General features: G+C 44.4%; 1 protein-coding gene across 1 annotated transcript in view; it reads left to right on the top strand.

The window, feature by feature from the left end:
• DBX2 (developing brain homeobox 2) overlaps positions 1-19,043 on the top strand; it is a 73,639-nt gene that overhangs the window by 21,393 nt on the left and 33,203 nt on the right. Inside the window, 3 exon segments of the mRNA XM_038765269.1 lie at positions 9-172; positions 1,771-2,331; positions 2,333-2,346. Coding sequence (XP_038621197.1) covers positions 9-172; positions 1,771-2,331; positions 2,333-2,346 — 739 coding nt within the window.

Genomic DNA, 19,043 nt, shown 5'->3' with positions numbered 1-19,043 from the left:
ATTGAAAGCAGATCGATCCCAAATTCCTCGAAATAGAGAAACGAAAGGACCAGGGCTTGGAGCCCCCCCTTGCCCCGATTGCTATGAGAGTTAGCTTTTTTGGAAGGGTGGAACGAAGTCGTCCTTCAGAGCTGTCCTATTTGCCGTCCCAGCAAATCCAGCAAAGGATTATGTAAAGTGGACATCATTTAGGTTTCTCCATCAGACCAGTGCCCGGTTAGCACGTTCTTCTAAAACTGTCCCCTAAAAACCATCCCTTCCGTGGTAGGGACCATTCATTCATTCATTCAATCGTATTTATTGAGCGCTTACTATGTACAGAGCACTGTACTAAGCACTTGGAAAGTACAATTCGGCAACAGAGACAGTCCCTACCCAACAAGGGGCTGACAGTATAGAAAGGGGAGACAGACAACAAAACAAGTAGACAGGTGTCAATATCATTAAAATAGATAAATAGAATTATAAAACTATAGATACATACACATCTATATGTGTATATACATATGGGGCCCGGCCGGGAGGGTTTCAGGCCCTGGAATTTCACCTAAGGGTCGTTCCGTGTCCCACCCCGCAGCGGATGAGAGAGAGTTCGTGGTTGATATTTGTCCATTAAATCCCAGAGGACTCCAGGGAGGGAGCGGAGTTGAAGCCAGGTTATTCATTCAATCGTACTTATTGAGCGCTTACTGTGTGCAGAGCATTGTACTAAGCGCTGGCCATCGGGGAGGAGTGGAGCGGGCTTTGGGGGGGGCGTGAAAAGAGGGCCTGGTGAAGGGGACAGGCGGGGGGGGGGGAGTTGGGGGACAGAGGAGGTCTGGGCCCCCCTCCCTCCCTTCCCAAACCTGAGGGTCGGGGGGCCCACGGCCCACGCTGCATTGTTGCTGCTCGGGAAGGACTGTCATTTTGGAGTCCGGCTGGCCGGAATGAATGGCTTGGGCACAACTTCCAGCTCGGCAGGAAAAAAAGGAGAAAAGGTAAAGGGGAGGAGAAGGGGAAAAGGGGAGTGGAGGGAGGGAAAGGAAAGAGAGGGAGAGAGAGGGAGAGACAGAGGAAGAGGGAGGGAGAGAGAGGTAGGGAGAGGGAAAGAGAGAAGGAGAAAGAGGGAAAGAGAGAAGGAGAGAGAAAGTGAGAGGGAGGAAGAGGTTGAGAGGGAGGAGGTAGAGAGAGAAAGAGAGGGAGGGAAAGAGGGAGAAAGTGTGAGAGAAAGAGGTAGAGAGAGGGGGAGAGAGAGGGAGGCTAGAAAGGGGGAGAGGGAGAGAGAGGGGGAGAGAAAGAGAGGAAGAAAGAGGTAGAGAGTGGAGGGAGGGAGAGAGGGAGGGAAAGTGTGAGAGGAAGAAAGAGGTAGAGAGAGGGGTGGGGGTAGAGAAAGGGGAGAGAGAGGGAGAAAGAAAGTGTGAGAGGAAGAAAGAGGAAGAGAGAGGGGGTGGGGGTAGAGAAGGGGGGAGAGAGAGGGAGAGAGAAAGTGTGAGGAAGAAAGGTAGAGAGAGGGGGTCGGGGGTAGAGAAAGGGGAAGAGAGAGAGAGGGAGAGAGTGGGGGGAGAGAGAGGGGGTGGGGAAAAAGGGAAAGGGAGAGAGAAAGTGTGAGAGGAAGAAAGAGGTAGGGAGAGAGGGAGGAAGAGGGAGAGAGAAGGGGAGAGAGAGAGAGTGCTTTAGAGCAGAGATCTGTCCCCTGTCCGGTGGGAGCAGGGCAGGCCTCGCTCCTCCCTCCCGCCTGTGTAGAAGACGCCCCGGCCCGACCCGTCCCGGCCCGACCAGCCCCAAATAAAGAGTCCCACCGCTCCGAGCCGCTTCTGCCCTCCCGGGGCCCAAGTGGTGCCCTGTCCCATCCCGGCGCGGGGCCCCCCCGGCGCGAGGTCTCCCCGGAGGTCTCCCCGGAGGCGGCCGAGCGACGATGCTGCCCCGCTGGGTGTCCTCCTCGGGCCCGGGCCCCGGCCCCGGCCCCGGCCCCGGCGCTGCCCCCGCGGGGGCCCGCTGGGCGCTGGTGGGCGCCTCTTCGGCGCTGCTCGACCTGCCGGCCGCCCCGGGCTTCGGGACCTTGGGCAAGAGCTTCCTCATCGACAACTTGCTGCGGGCCGGCGGCGGGGCTGCCCCCGCGCCCGCCGCGCCCCCCCGTGCCCCCCGTGCCCCCCGTGCCCACCGCAGGCCCCTCGGGGAGCCCGCCCTTCGCCGCCCGCTGGGCTCTGCATCTGCTGCCCGCCCCCGGGGCCAGCGGGAGGCTCTCCGATGGGCATCGCACCCCCTCGGGTGGGCATCGCACCCCCCCGGATGGGCATCGCACCCCCCCGGATGGGCATCGCACCCCAGACGGGCACCGACCCGGCGGCTTCCCTCCTGCAGCCCCAGGTGAGCCTCCCCCTCTTCCTTCTAGACTCAATAAATACGATTGATCGATATTGATTCTTTCACCCCCGGGACACCAGCCCTCCTGGGTCTTCTCGCCTTCAATCAATCAATCAATCAATCAATCCTATTTATTGAGCGCTTACTGTGTGCAGAGCGTACAAGTTGGCAACATATAGAGACGGTCCCTACCCAACGGTGGGCTCACAGTCTAGAAGGGGGTATTCATTCAGTCGTATTTATTGAGCGCTTACTGTGGGCAGAGCACTGTACTAAGCGCTTGGAAAGTCCAATTCGGCCACAAATAGAGACGGTCCCTACCCAACAACGGGCTCACAGTCTAGAAGACGGGCTCACAGTCTAGAAGAATGGGAATGGGAATGAAGGCCTTCATTCATTCAGTCGTATTCCAGCGCCTACAACAGTGCTTTGCACATAGTAACCGCTTAACAAAATGCCATAATTATTATCCATTCATTCAATCGTATTTATTGAGCGCTTACTGTGTGCAGAGCACTGTAGTAAGTATAAGTTGGCAACATATAGAGACGGTCCCTACCCAACAGTGGGCTCACAGTCTGGAAGGGGGAATGAAGGCCTTCATTCATTCAATCGTATTCCAGCGCCTAGAACAGTGCTTTGCACATAGTAACCGCTTAAACAAATTGCCATCGTTATTATTCATTCATTCAATCGTATTTATTGAGCGCTTACTGTGTGCAGAGCGCTCGGGAAGTACAAGTTGGCAACATATAGAGACGGCCCCTACCCAAAGGTGGGCTCACAGTCTAGAAGGGGGAATGAAGGCCTTCATTCACTCAGTCGTATTCCAGCGCCTAGAACAGTGCTTTGCACATAGTAACCGCTTAACAAAATGCCATCATTATTATCCATTCATTCAATCGCATTTATTGAGCGCTTACTGTGTGCAGAGCGCTGTAGTAAGTACAAGTTGGCAACATATAGAGACGGTCCCTACCCAACGGTGGGCTCACAGGCTAGAAAACAGAGGCGTAGAACAAAACGAAAACAAAATGAAATAAATAGAATAAATATGTACAAATAAAATAAATGAATGGAGCACGGGCTTTGGAATCAGAGGTCAGGGGTTCAAATCCCTGCTCCGCCAACTGTCAGCTGTGTGACTTGGGCAAGTCACTTAACTTCTCTGTGCCTCAGTTACCTCATCTGTAAAATGGGGATTAAGACTGTGAGCCCCCCATGTGGGACAACCTGATCACCTTGTAACCTCCCCAGTGCTTAGAACAGTGCTTTGCACATAGTAAGCACTTAATAAATGCCATCATTTTTATTTTACTGTACTCTCCCAAGCGCTTAGCATACTGCATCTATTGAGCACTTACTGTGCACAGACCACTGTCCTAATAATAATAACAATAATGGCATTAGTTAAGCGTTTACTATGTACAATAATAATAATAATAATAATGGCATTTATTAAGCGCTTACTATGGCAAAGCACTGTTCTAAGCGCTGGGGGCGGGTTACAAGGTGATCAAGTTGTCCCTCGGGGGGCTCACAGTCTTAACCCCCATTTTACAGATGAGGTAACTGAGGTGCAGAGAAGTTGTGACTTGCCCAAAGTCACACAGCTGGCAATTGGCGGAGCCGGGATTTGAACCCATGACCTCTGACTCCAAATCCCATGCTCTTTTCCACTGAGCCATGCTGCTTCTCATGTGCAAAACAGTGTTCTAAGCGCTGGGGAGGATACAAGGTGATCAGGTTGTCCCGCGTGGGGCTCACAGTCTTAATCCCCATTTTACAGATGGGGTAACTGAGGCATAGAGGAGTTAAGTGACTTGTCCAAAGTCACACAGCTGACAAGTGGCAGAGTCGGGATTTGAAACCATGACCTCTGACTCCCAAGCCGGGCTCTATCCCCTGAGACAAGCTGCTTCTCTAAGCGCTTGGAAAGTACAACTCGCCAACAGATAGAGACAATTCCTACCCAACAACGGGCTCGCAGTCCAGATAACCTAAACCTTTTGGTTACAGTGTACTAAGATATTAGAAAAAAAAAAACAGCTAGTGTGAAAGCACATATGACACTGTAACAGGTGAGTATTACAGCACATGTTTTCCTAAATGGGGGGTAATAATAATAATTGTGGTATTTGTTAAGTGCTTCAATGTGCCTAAGCGCTTGGGAGGGTACAAATCGGCAACATAGTCTGCTGTGTGACCTTGGGCAAGTCACGTAACTTCTCTGGGCCTCAGTGACCCCATCTGTAAAAGAGGAATAAGACTGTGAGCTCCACGTGGAACCAAGCCAGTTACCTTGTATCCTCCCCAGCGCTTAGAACAGTGCTTTGCACGTAGTAAGCACTTAACAAATACCATTATTGCTATTATTATTATTATTATTATTATTATTATTATTATTATTATTATTAGAATCCAGATCACGGGCTTGGGAGTCAGAGGTCATGGGTTCTAATCCCGACTCCACCACTCGTCTGCTCTGTGACCTTGGGCAAGTCACGTAACTTCTCTGGGCCTCAGTGACCCCATCTGTAAAAGGGGGATTAAGACTGTGAGCCCCATGTGGAACCAAGCCAGTTACCTTGTATCCTCCCCAGCGCTTAGAACAGTGCTTTGCATGTAGTAAGCACTTAACAAATACCATTATTGTTATTATTATTATTATTATTATTATTATTAGAATCCAGAGTACGGGCTTGGGAGTCAGAGGTCATGGGTTCTAATCCCGACTCCACCACTCGTCTGCTCTGTGACCTTGGGCAAGTCACGTAACTTCTCTGGGCCTCAGTGACCTCATCTGTAAAATGGGGATTAAGACTGTGAGCCCCCCGTGGAGCCAAGCCAGTTACCTTGTATTTACCCTAGCGCTCGGAACGGAGCTTGGCCCATAGTAAGCGTTTAACAAATACCATAATAATAATTATCAGCGCTTAGAACAGTACTTGGCACATAGAGCTTAACAAATACCATCATTATTATCCCGACTCCGCTGTGTGTCTGCTCTGTGGCTTTGAGCAAGCCACTTTACCTCTCTGTGCCTCAGTTACTTCATCTGTAAAATGAGGATTAAGATCGTGAGTCCCACGTGGGACAGAGGTAGGGTCCAACCTGAATTGCTTGTATCCTTCCCAGTGCTTAGAACAGTGCCTGGTACATCGTAAGCACTTAACAAATACCACAATTATTATTATTACCCCCCATTTAAGAAAACATGTGCTGTGATACCTGTTACAGTGTCGTATGTGCTTTCACACTAGCTGGGTTTTTTTAGTATCTTAGTACACTGTAACCAAATCAATCAATCAATCAATCGTATTTATTGAGCGCTTACTATGTGCAGAGCACTGTACTAAGCGCTTGGGAAGTACAAATTGGCAACATATAGAGACAGTCCCTACCCAACAGTGGGCTCACAGTCTAAAAGGGGGAGACAGAGAACAAAACCAAACATACTAACAAAATAAAATAGAATAGATATGTACAAGTAAAATAAATAAATAAATAGAGTAATAAATATGTACAAACAAAATACATATATACAGGTGCTGTGGGGAAGGGAAGGAGGTAAGATGGGGGGGGGATGGAGTGGGGGACGAGGGGGAGAGGAAGGAAGGGGCTTTCTGGACCGCGACCCCGTTGTTGGGTAGGGATTGTCTCTATCTGTTGCCGAATTGTACTTTCCAAGCGCTTAGTACAGTGCTCTGCACACAGTAAGTGCTCAATAAATACGATTGAATGAATGAATTCTTCCCTGCGGGAGAGGAGAAGTTCAACCGAGGCGGAAAATATCCCTTACCAGGCCCGTCCTGGCCTTCCCGCTCCCTCCCGCCCTCCCTAATGCGTCCGCCGGGAAGAAGAGCTCGGTTCCTCCCTGGGCGAGGCTGGATTTTCCTTTGCATCCCCGAAGGCAAGGCACACTCCCTCTCTTCATTCCATCCCATTAATGATGATGATGGTATTTATTAAGCGCTTATTATGTGCCAAACACTGAGCCCGGGTTTGGGAGTCAGAGGTCGTGGGTTCTAATCCCGCCTATTTCTCTGTGCTTCAGTTACCTCGTCTGTAAAATGGGGATTCATTCATTCATTCGACCGTATTTATTGAGAGCTTATTGTGTGCAGAACACTGTACTAAGCGCTCGGGAAGTACAAGTTGGCAGCACATAGAGACGGTCCCTACCCAACAACGGGCTCACAGTCCAGAAATGAAGACTGTGAGCCCCACTTGGGACAACCTGATTACCCTGTATCTACTCCAGCGCTTAGAACAGTGCTTGGCACGTAGAAAGCATTTAACAAATACCAATATTATTATTCAGCACTTAGAACAGTGCTTTGCACATAGTAAGCACTTAACTAATGCCATTATTATTATTATTATTATTATTATTATTATTATTTCTAAGCGCTGGGGTAGATACAAGGTTATCAAATTGTCCCGAGTGGGGCTCACTGTCTTATTCTATATTTTACAGATGAGGTAACTGAGGCATTTACTATTCTATTTACTATTCTATTTATTTTATTTTGTTAATATGTTTTGTTATGTTGTCTGTCTCCCCCTTCTAGACTGTGAGCCCGCTGTTGGGTAGGGACCGTCTCTGTATGTTGCCAAATTGTACTCCCCAAGCGCTTAGTACAGTGCTCTGCACACAGTAAGCGCTCAATAAATACGATTGAAGGAATGAATGAATGAAGAAAGAAGTGAAGTGACTTGCCCAAAGTCACACAGCTGACAAGTGGTGGAGCCGGGATTACAATCGCGATGAGCCGTGCTGCTTCCCCATTTATTGAGCGCTTACTGTATGCAGAGTACTGTCCTAAACACTTAGGGAAAATACACTACAACAATAGAGACAATCCCTGCCCACTACGAGCTCACAGTCTATGAGAAACCACGTGGTGTAGTGACAGAGTACGGGCCTAGCAGTCAAAAGGTCCTGAGTTCTAATCCTGACTTCACTACTTGCCTGCTGTGTGACCTTGGGAGAGTCACTTCATTTCTCTGGGCCTCAGTTCCCTCATCTTGCTTCACCACTTGCTTGCTGTGTGGGCTTAGGCAAGTCACTTCACTTCTCCATGCCTCAGTTCCCTCATCTAAGGGAAATTTTTCATTCATTTCATCGTATTTATTGAGATTATGTCCCACGTGGGACAGGGACTGTGTCTAACCCGATTTGCTTGTATGCTCCCCAGCCTGGCACCGACTAAACACTTAAAAAATACCACAATTATTATTACTATTATTAGAGGACGATCGCATTGTGGACAGGGATTGTCCCTATTCAATCAATCAATCAATCAATCGTATTTATTGAGTGCTTACTGTGTGCAGAACACTGTACTAAGCGCTTGGGAAGTACAAGTTGGCAACATATAGAGACAGTCCCTACCCAACAGTGGGCTCACAGTCTAGAAGATTGCCGTATTGAACTTTCCCAAGCGCTTAGGGCAGTGCTCTACACACAGTAAGCGCTTAAAGAACATGGGCTTGGGAATCAGAGGATGTAGGTTCTAATCCTGACTCTGCCACTTGTCTGCTGGGTGACCTAGGGCAAGTCACTTTACTTCTCTGGGCCTCAGTTACCTCATCTGTAAAATGGGGATTAAGACTGTGAGCCCCACATGGGTCAACTTGATTACCCTGTATCTCCCCCAGCGCTTAGAACAGTGCTCAGCATGTAGAAAGCACTTAAAAAAAAACCATCATTATTAATAAATGCAATTGAAAGAATGAATGAAGGGGTCTCTTCTGTGGTGAAGGTGCTTAAGAAGCTTCCAGCCACCTGCGGGAATGTCTGGTTGCTCCCAACGGCCCCCACACTGACATCCTCAGAGGAAAAGAGGGGTCTTCCCTGGTTGTGGTGGGGGGGAGAGAAAAGGAGGGGAAGCCAAGGTCGGCAGGACCCCTGGAGTTTGAAACGACATGAAACGGTAATAATAGTATCATACTAAACGCTAAATAAATACCATACTTATCATTATTATGGTAGTAATTGTTAGGATAATAATGATGGTGCTGGAGGACATACAAGGTAATCAGGTTATCCCACATGGGGCTCATAATCTTATTCCCCATTTTACAGATGAGGTAACTGAGGCACAGTGAAGTTAAGTGACTTGCCCAAAGTCACACAGCTGCCAAGTGGCGGAGACAGGATTAGAACCCATTACCTCTGACTCCCAAGCCCGCACTCTTTCCACTGAGCCATGCTGCTTCTCTAATAATTATGGCATTTGTTAAGCGCTTACTCTGTGCAAAGCACTGAGGTAGATACAAGGTAATCAGGCTGTCCCACGTGGGGCTCAGAGTCTTCAACCCCATTTCACAAATGAGGGAACTGAGGCTCAGAGAAGTTAAGAGGCGTGCCCCAGGTCACACAGGGGACAAGTGGCGGAGTCGGGATTAGAACCCACGTCCTCTGACCCCCAAGCCCGAGCTTTTGACACTCAGCCACGATGTTTCACTGCCGTAACCCCTGGCTGGTCTTGCTCCCGGGGCACAATTTGGGCACCACGAGTTCCCTTGGCCCTGACCATCATTTAGGCGCAGTATTGGGCAAAGCAGTACAGTGCCATCGTATTCGTTCATTCAAATGTATTTATTGAACACTTACTGTGGGCATAACATTGTGCTAAACTTGGGAAAGTACAATACAGTAATAAAGAGTGACAATTCCTGCCCACAACGGGCTCACAGTCTAGGAGAGTGGGGGAGACAGACATCAAGCAGAGTGGCTCAGTAGAAAGAGCACGGGTTTGAGAGTCAGAGGTCGTGGGTTCTAATCCCGGCTCCGCCATTTAGCTGTATGACTTTGGGCAAATCACTTCCCTTCTCTGTGCCTCAGTTACCTCATCTGGAAAATAGGAATTAAGACTGTGAGCTCAGCGTGGCTCAATGGGAAGAGCACGGGCTTTGGAGTCAGAGCTCATGGGTTCAAATCCCAGCTCCACCACTCATTAGCTGTGTTACTTTGGGCAAGTCAATTAATTTCTCTGGGCCTCAGTTCCCTCATCTGTAAAATGGGGATGAAGACTGTGGGACAACCTGATCACCTTGTAACCTCCCCAGTGCTTAGAACAGTGCTTTGCACATAGTAAGCACTTAATAGATGTTATTATTATTATTATTACATGGGACAACCTAAATACCTTAGTACAGTGCTCTGCACACAGTAAGTGTTCAATAAATATGATTGAATGAATGAATGAATGAATAACCTTGTTTCTACCCCAGCACTTAGAACAGTGCTTGGCATATAGTAAGCGCTTAACAAGTACCATCATTATTATTATGATGATTATAAACAGATATCAATATAAATGAATAAAATGACAGATCTATACATAAGTGCTGTGGGGTGGGGAGAGGGGGGAAGAGCAAAGGGAGCAAGGTGGAAGGGAGTGGGAGCAGAGGAAAAGTGGGGCTTAGTCTGGGAAGTCCTCCTGGAGGAGGTGCTCCTTCAGTAGGGCTTTGAAGAGGGGGAGAGAGTCAATGTCTGGTGGATTTGAGGAGGGAGGGCGTTCTAGGCCGTGGGGAGGATGTGGACTAGAGGTTAGCAGCAAGGCAGGCGAGATCTAGGCACAGGGAGATAACAATAACAATAATCATAATAATAATAATTAGAATAATAATAATAATAATAATGGTATTTATTAAGCGCTTACTATGTGCAAAGCATTGTTCTAAGCGCTGGGGACACACACAAGGTGATCAGGCTGTCCCACGGGGGGCTCACAATTTTAATCCCCATTTTACAGATGAGGTAACTGAGGCACAGAGAAGTGAAGTGACTTGCCCAAAGTCACACAGCTGACAGTTGGCAGAACCGGGATTTGAACCCATGACCTCTGACTCCAAAGCCCAGGCTCTTTCCACTGAGCCACGCTGCTTCTCTAGGATGGTGATGATGGTATTTGTTAAGCGCTTACTATGTGCCAAGCACCGTTCTAAGCGCTGGGGTAGATACAAGGTAATCAGGTTGTCCCACGTGGGGCTCACGTAATTCTCATTTTACAGATGAGGTAACTGAGGCCCAGAGAAGTGAAGTGGCTTGCCCAAGTCACACAGCTGACAAGTGGCAGAGCCGGGATTCGAACCCACGTCCTCTGACTCCCAAGTCTGTGCTCTTTCCACTAAACCACTCTGTTTAGTGTAGCGAAGTGCAATGCAGTGGTATGTAAGTGCAGTGCAATAGTCCAGTCGGAAACACAGTGCACAGTGCTAAACTCCTCTAAAAGGGGGATTGAGACTGTGGGCCCCACATGGGACAGTGACTGTGCCCAACCTGATTTGTTTGCATCCACCCCAGTGCTTAGTACAGTGTCTGGTACAAAGTAAGCTCTTACCAAATACCCCAATTAGTATGATGGGTATTATCATAAAGGGAAACCTCGAGCCCACTGACGCAGCATTTGGCTTTCGCTGAAAATGGGCCGGACACACGAGTTGCTCTCCAGAGCATCACGGCTCAGATCGAGCTTCAGGGTTATAAAACAGGTGAATTACATGCAAGTTATTTTGCAGAACAAATACTTAGGTTGTTTTAGAGAAGCAGCGTGGCTCAGTGGAAAGAGCACGGGCTTTGGAGTCAGAGGTCACGGGTTCAAATTCTGGCTCGCCAATTGTCAGCTGTGTGACTTTGGGCAAGTCACTTAACTTCTCTGTGCCTCAGTTACCTCATCTGTAAAATGGGGATTAAGACTGTGAGCTCCACGTGGGACAGCTTGATCACCTTGTATCCCCCCCCCCAGCGCTTAGAACAGTGCTGTGCACATAGTAAGCACTTAATAAATGCCATTAAAAAAAGTCACTTCTCTGTGTGTCAGTTACCTCATCTGTAAAATGGGGATTAAGACTGTGAGCCCCCCGTGGGACAACCTGATCACCTTGCAACCTCCCCAGCGCTTAGAACAGTGCCTTGCACATAGTAAGAGCTTAATAAATGCCATTATTATTATTATTATTATTATTATTATTATTATTATTATTTAGAGCTGATTCATTTCCTCAGATCATTGTCTAGCATACTTTTGGAGGTTGATTTAATTATGCAATGATTTTGACAAACCATTACCTATTCCAAACATCTGCATCCTTATGCTCTTCCCCCCAGCTCCCAATTAGTTTCTTCTAGTTTGGCCTTGCCTTTTTTGGGGTAAAAGGTTTTAAAAAATTGAAGTAATGATGAAAATATTCAACTTACTATAAAGGAAGTTCACTATGATTTTGTGTATGTATTGATTTAATTGTACCACATTGAAATGCATATCTGGTGTATAATCAATACTTTGTAGTAATATATTTGTTTTCAGAAAGCCTGTCATTTTTTATTTACTTAAATTCAAAGTTCAGGCATTTAATACTGTTTCTTGGAAAAAAATAGAAGCTATGGAAACCAACATTTATGCCAACATTATTCTGTTTTAAAATGCATTTTGTGTATTTATTTGATGTCCCAAAATATTATAAATATTTAACGGAAGCCCACTAGGATTAACGTTGGGATTTGCAATTAATAGTTCATAGTGTTATTTTGAGTTTGTGAAACACCTTAAATTTTTAAACCTTCAAAGTGAAATAATCCAAAGCATTAAAAGCTGTACTTCCCAAGTGCTTAGTACAGTGCTCTGCACATAGTAAATGCTCAATAAATATGATTGAATGCATGAATGAATTAAAAAAATACCAACACCCTTAAATGAGTTTCAAAACTAAAGAAAGACATAGGTTTTATGAGAACACTTCCCCTAATAATAATAATAATAATAATGATGGTATTAAGTGCTTACTATGTGCAAAGCACTGTTCCAAGTGCTGTCAAGTTGTCCCACGTGGGGCTCATAATCTTAATCCCCATTTTACAGATGAGGGAACTGAGGCCCAGAGAAGTTAAGTGACTTGCCCAAAGTCACACAGCTGTCAATTGGCGGAGCCGGGATTTGAACCGATGACCTCTGGCTCCAAAGCCCGGGCTTTTTCCACTGAGCCACACTGCTTCTCTGTTGTACAATATGTATCCTGTTATTCTTAATAGCAGAGTAAATTAATTTATTCCTAAATTCCAAAGGAAAAATTGCGTCTTGAAAATCTCACTAATGGCATTTGAGTGAATTCATTTATTCATTCAATCGAATTTATTGAGTGCTCACTGGGTGCAGACCACTGTACTAAGTGCTTGGAAGATACAACACAGCAATAAGGAGAGACAATCCACTCACAGTCTAATGGGGGTGGAATCAAATTATCATTTTCTGAAACTTTGTGTGAATATGGAAGTCTTTCAACTCAGTTAAAAATTGGGTCCACCCATCAGAGTTAATATTTAAGTAAATGTTGTAGTCAGTGTAAAAGTGATTGCTGAACCCCATGACTATTACCTGAACTCTAAATTCGGGAAAATGAGAGTCACCCTGTAACTAAGTCCTAACTTGACTGGGTGCACAAAGCATTGCAATGCAAGGATTTGAGTATGTCATCTACCTCCTTTCAACTTTCTCTTACCTCTGTTGCTACTTGTTTAGTGTTAACAGTATTTTCCTTAATATTGAACAAAATAAAAAGAAGATCCACCCCATACCCTAGGGGATTTCTATACAAATTAATCTTGTCATTGAAACAAATCAGTTAACCAGAACATCTGTACCATCTTGTGGGTTTGTATTAATTGCTTTAATTATACTCTTGAGAGGAAACATTGTCAGCCAATTTTAGGAGTCTATCCAAATCGTTTTCTTCATGGACTGCCCAATTTAATTTTATGAGGAAGAATAACAGAAAATAGTGAAAATAGTCAATAGTTACCCAATGAGAATGATCAGCAGCATTCATTCATTCAATCATGTTTATTGAGCACTTACTGTGTGCAGAGCACTGTACTAAGCACTTGGGAAAGTACAATAGAGCAATAAAGATAGACAATCCTTGCTCACAGCGAGCTCTCAGTCTAGAGGGTATTTATGTTAGCTTTCACATTCTTTAAGAAATGCAGAAAGGGAAGTTCTCTTACCAATTCTTTTAATGAACAATTCCTCATTCAATCTGCAAGGGAGTGTCGATATTCATTTAACAAGAAAACAAAATTTTCTTTCCAATCACCCCTTTTCGTTTTAATGGTGATGGCCATCTGAATGTAGCAAATTATGGGAACAAGAGGAAATACAGTCAATTTTCTGCTATTTTGGATATGTATAGATACCCTAAAATATTCACTTCTGACATCAACATCTCAAATTGTGATATAATAAAGGCAATGCAGAATTTTACGTGATTCAAAAAAGCAGTGTGATTAAAAAATTGTGAATACAGAAGGTTAATCTTAATCAATCAAAAGCAGACTGAAAACATCCATCACTTTTCTACAGAGGCATTGAAATTCATAAAGAATGGGTTTTAAAACGATTTTCCATCATAAAAGGAAGTTAGGAAATGTTTCACATAAAAGGAAATTTCCTGAGTGTATCTTTTGCTATTTATTAAGCCACTATTGTTATGCATGATGCCACTTGGTTGTTCAAATTGTATTCAGGGAAAACAAATCAGCAGAAAGTCACTGCTATCTTGGAAAGATGAACTTTGCTTCTTATAAAGTTATTTTGGAACAACTTAGAACTGTATTCATACTTCCTTTTATTTTTCTGTCACCTCGTTAGATTTGTTTAGTGCGCCACAAATCTACATTTGTTCTTTATTAAAAATGGTGACTTATCCACAGTGGCTCTTAAACTGTGCTCCACATATCTATGTTTTAAAACAATTCAGCCAAACACTTTGGGTGCAGCTCCTTTCCCCCACCCCCTTTAATGAGTAGTGAAAGGAGTAAAATAAACTAAAGATGTTATTTTCCACTTTACAGGGACTTTTGTAGGCAATAGGGAGTTCTTTTGAGTGCAAACTAGCAAAAAAAAATTAAATGTTTCCATAATCAATCCGTGCGGGAAACTGTGTAATGGAAAAGGTTTGGTTTTCACTCATGAACACATTTTCATATTGCCCAATTTGTCCTCCTTGTTCCAAATTATGGTTAGACTGGGACGGAAAAAATGTCCCCTGGCAGAAATATGGCAGAAAGAGCTATCTCACCCGGAGATGGGACTGGACCAGTCCTTAGTACAGTGCTCTGCACAGAGTAAGTGCTCAGTAAATGTCAGACGATAAGCAGGAAACACATTGAACAAATCCAGTCTCCAGGGACAGATCTCATCCTGGTTTGAATGAATAATACGCTGTTGTTGCACCCCCTGGAAGCAGTGTGGCCTAGCAGAAAGAACAAAGGCCTAGGAGTCAGAGGTCTTGGGTTCTAATCCTGACTCTGCCACATACCTGCTGAGCTAGTCATTGAATTAATGAATTAATGATGGCATTTATTAAGTGCTTACTATGTGCAAAGCACTGTTCTAAGTGCTGGGGAGGTTACGAGATGATCAGGTTGTCCCACGGGGGGGCTCACAGTCTTAATCCCCATTTTACAGATGAGGGAACTGAGACACAGAGAAGTTAAGTGACTTGCCCAAAGTCACACAGCTGACAATTGGTGGAGTCAGAATTTGAACCCATGACCTCTGACTCCAAAGCCCGAGATCTTTCCACTGAGCCATGCTGCTTCTCTAACTTAAATTATTTAATTAATCTTTACCTCAGTTTCCTCATTTGCAAAATGGGGATTCACTACCTGTTCTCCCTCCTACTTAGACTGTGAGCTCCGTGCGGGACCTGATTGTCTTCTATCTCCCCCAGCGCTTAGAACAGTGCTTGGCAGGTAGTAAGCGCTTACCAAATACCGCAATTATTATTACAATGCTTCGAGTGTTTTACTTTATTGCTTGCAATTTTTTAAAGAGGTGGGTAGAGTGACCTCCATTCTGTGCATTTCTAACATGTTTGTAGAGTGCTTTGGGGTGTTTGACATAAAATGCTATCTCAATGTATATTGTCAGCACATATCTTTCCAACTGAAGGATATTATTCTTTTTCAGTGGTACGAGGTAACTGGTTGTGTCCTTTTCCTCACTCAGTGTTTTTGATACAACATCTGGACAGAGCAGCAGATGACATTTCATCACACTACAGCTTAGTTATTGCCTGCATTTTTGTGTTACATGTCATCAGTGATGTCTCCTTGCCTGATTTTTAATTCCCTTCATTACAGTTTAAGGGGATTTGATTTACAGCTTTTAACACTCTTTGTATCTAGTATGTCTTGAGTCTCTTAAAAGATTTAGAATAAACGCATCTCTGATTGTTACCGATTATTTACTTCCAGTATAAGGATATGGGAGTTTATAAAGTTAGTTGAGACTATTTTATTCTCATGCAGATTTAAAGCACAAACAAAATACTCCTGAAGGGGTAAATACTAATGAAAAGCACGTTTACTACTGTTTAGTATTAATAAAGATATTTGGAAAGCTACTTAGAATCATTAAGAGGTTATATTTCTGCCTTAATCTATAACATATTTTACTAGAGCATTTTTTCTCATTCATTTCCATTTTTTCCTACATTAAGCAATGTTTCCATTTTGACACTTCTCACTTTTCAGGGTCTTCAGCACCTAGTAAATTCTTGATTAAATATATTTGCATGAAGATACTGTAACCAGTTTCATCTTTAATAACAGTATCCTCTTTGACAACCAGCTATCATTTAGGAATGTATGAAACAGGTTTCTGAAAGGAGAATGTTTTCAAAGCATTGAAATTCTTTTTGAGTTTAAACATAAACCCCCAGAAGATTAAGCCTAGTCAAGCTTGAGTGATTTCCAGAACCATAATATCTTAATTTTGACCAAGCTCTCTAAAGAACAAAATGTTCTTTTTAGAACCTTTAATTCAGCCAAATGTGCTTTTACTGGCCATCGTGGTCATCTATCACTCATGAAGGACATCCAAATGATTGGAAACAATCTCACTGACTGGACCAGAACCCTGAGATGTCATTTAATAATTAAGAATTACCTGGAAGAGTGAAAGTTAGCTAGACTTCTGAGTATACTGCAAGAAGACTTGAGAGGGGAGAGGATGTCTCTTCTCTGGATTAAAGACATTCAACTCTTTCCTGTGTCAGTCAATCATATTTATTGAGTGCTACGATGTGCACAGCACTGTACTAAGCACTGGTGAGGGTACAATATTGTGATAAACAGACACATTCCCTGCCCACAATGAGTTTACAATCTAGAGGAGGAGCTATGTGTGAGCCATTTCTTTAGTTGTTCATTTGTACTCTGGCAGCACTTATATAAAGCTGCAGAGAACTCAAATTCTTCCATTTCGTTTTGTTCGATTAGCTTAATAGTCACCAAAACAAATAAATCTGGATTAGAGACCCTAGGAAGATCATGACACCAAGCTGAAAGAACAAAAAAATGGCAGACACCACATCTACCAAATGTCACACTGTAGCAAAAGACATGTTTTACAAATGCATGACCATGAAGAAGGGGTTGCCAGTCATTCCCTCACATGTGTGTGCCTGTGCACCCCCCCCAACATGCATACACTTCTCACTCAGATGCATAAATAAATGTCACACACACATACAGACTCAGATGATGGGGATTAAATTCTGAGCCCCATATGGGGCAAGGACTGTGTCCAACCTGATTTGCTTGCATCTACCCCAGTGCTTAGTAAAGTGCCAAGCACATAGTAAGCTCTTAACAAATACCATAATCTTTATTTTTATTAATTATCAAGCAAACTATTAGTATTTGTTGAGAGCTTTCCGTGACAGAACACAGTATTAAGTGCTTAGGAGAGTAGGGCAGATTTAGTCAAGCAACCAATAATCATATTTTTGAACACTTACTGTGTGCCAAGTACTGTACAAAGTGCTCTAAAGAGTACAATATGACAGAATGGGTAGACACATTCCTTGCCCCTGGGAGACACAATCCCTGCTGAAAGAGTTTACATCTCATTCTTTGAGGATGGTAGGAAATAGTAGGGGTAATGGTAGCAGTAGTAGTTTTTATTGAGCACCCACTGGATATAATGAACCCACTCTTCGAAAGGCTCTCAAAGTACAAAACAAGCTAGTGACACAATCCTTGCCCAGAAGGAGCTCACGGTAGGGGAGACCGACATGGAAAGTATTGAGGAATAATCAAAGTAAACAAATGAATGTGCAATTTAGCGAGCGTATATCCATAAGTGTCATGGGTGAATAATAGCAACAATAATGACATTTATTAGGCATTTATTATGTGCAAAGCACTGACCTAAGTGCTGTGATGGTTACAAGGTAATTAGATCATGCAGTCCCCATCCTGCAAGGGTCTAAAAGACTAAGTAGGAGGGAGGGCAGATTTTTAATCCCCAATTTACAGATGAGGAAACTAAGACACAGAGACGTTGTGACTTGCCCAGAGTCATTATAAAGTGGTACATTAGGACAAGACTAGAGAGCAATCTCAACAAATTATTAGTTCATGACTCAATGGGTTAGCAACACCTCACCTGCTCCAGGTAAGAAAGGCCACTGCAGCATTTGGGCAGCATTGTGTCCTAAGGAAAGCAGCATTGCCTAGAGGAAAGAGCACAGGCCTGGGAGTTGGAGAACCTGGGTTCTAATCCTCGCTCTGCCACTTGCCTGCCAAGTGATTTTAGGCAAATCACAAACCTCCGTTCCTCAGCTTCCTCATCTGTAAAATGGGGATTAAACATTACTCCCTCCTACTTAGACAGTGATTCCTTCAGCCTGAAACAAAGAACTGGGACTGCCATCAAGGGAGGAGGAAGGGCATTCTCGGCCTTATCTTTCCTTCTACTTTATTGATTGGATGTTGGTTAACCACCTGGGCATTCTGGATGGCCAACAGCCAGACCAGAAAGAGGGTGTATGTTTGGGATGCCTACTCCTCGGATAGCTCAGATTGTGTCCAATTGAAAATTTGATTTTGTTTGTCTTTTCTGAAAGACATAATGAGGTGATTAGTCTTATTTGAAAAACTTTTGTGCCATAAAAATCCATAATTTTCAAAAAGAATTTTTCCTTGTACCCATTTTTGCCAAAGGCAAATCTAAGTGTAAGTTGAAAAAGGTCCAGGGATCTGAAGGTGCTAATAGTATTAAACTTATTAACAATAGGAAAGTTGCTATTAGACCTTGGTGTTGCAGTGCAGCAATTCAACATTGCCGGGGCTGGGTAGACAAGTGGGTTTAGCATGGCCTAGTGGATAGAGCAGGGGCTTGGGAGTCAGAAAGACCTGGGTTCTAATCCTGGTATTGCCATGTATCTGCTTTGTGACCTTGCGCAAGTCACTTAACTTCTCTGTGCCTCAGTTTCCTCACCTGCAAAATGGGGATTAAGACTGTGAGCCCCACGTGGGACAGGGACTGTGTCCAACCTGATTACCTTATACCTACCCCAGCACTTAGAACAGTGCCCAGAGCTTAGAACAGTGCCCAGAGCTTAGAACAGTGCTTTGCACATAGTAGGCGCTATGAGAAGCAGCATGGCTTCGTGTAAAGAACACAGGCTTTGGAGTCAGAGGTCATGGGTTCAAATCCTGGCTCTGCCAATGGTCAGCTGTGTGACTTTGGGCAAGTCACTTAACTTCTCTCTGTGCCTCAGTTACCTCATCTGTAAAATGGAGATTAAGACTGTGAGCCCCCCGTGGGACAACCTGATCACCTTGTAACCTCCTCAGTGCTTAGAGCAGTGCTTTGCACATAGTAAGTGCTTTATAAATA

Source organism: Tachyglossus aculeatus, chromosome 2 (genome assembly GCF_015852505.1).
Source record: "Tachyglossus aculeatus isolate mTacAcu1 chromosome 2, mTacAcu1.pri, whole genome shotgun sequence".
Taxonomy (NCBI): Eukaryota; Metazoa; Chordata; class Mammalia; order Monotremata; family Tachyglossidae; genus Tachyglossus; species Tachyglossus aculeatus.
This window is presented reverse-complemented; position numbering and strand designations above follow the sequence as displayed.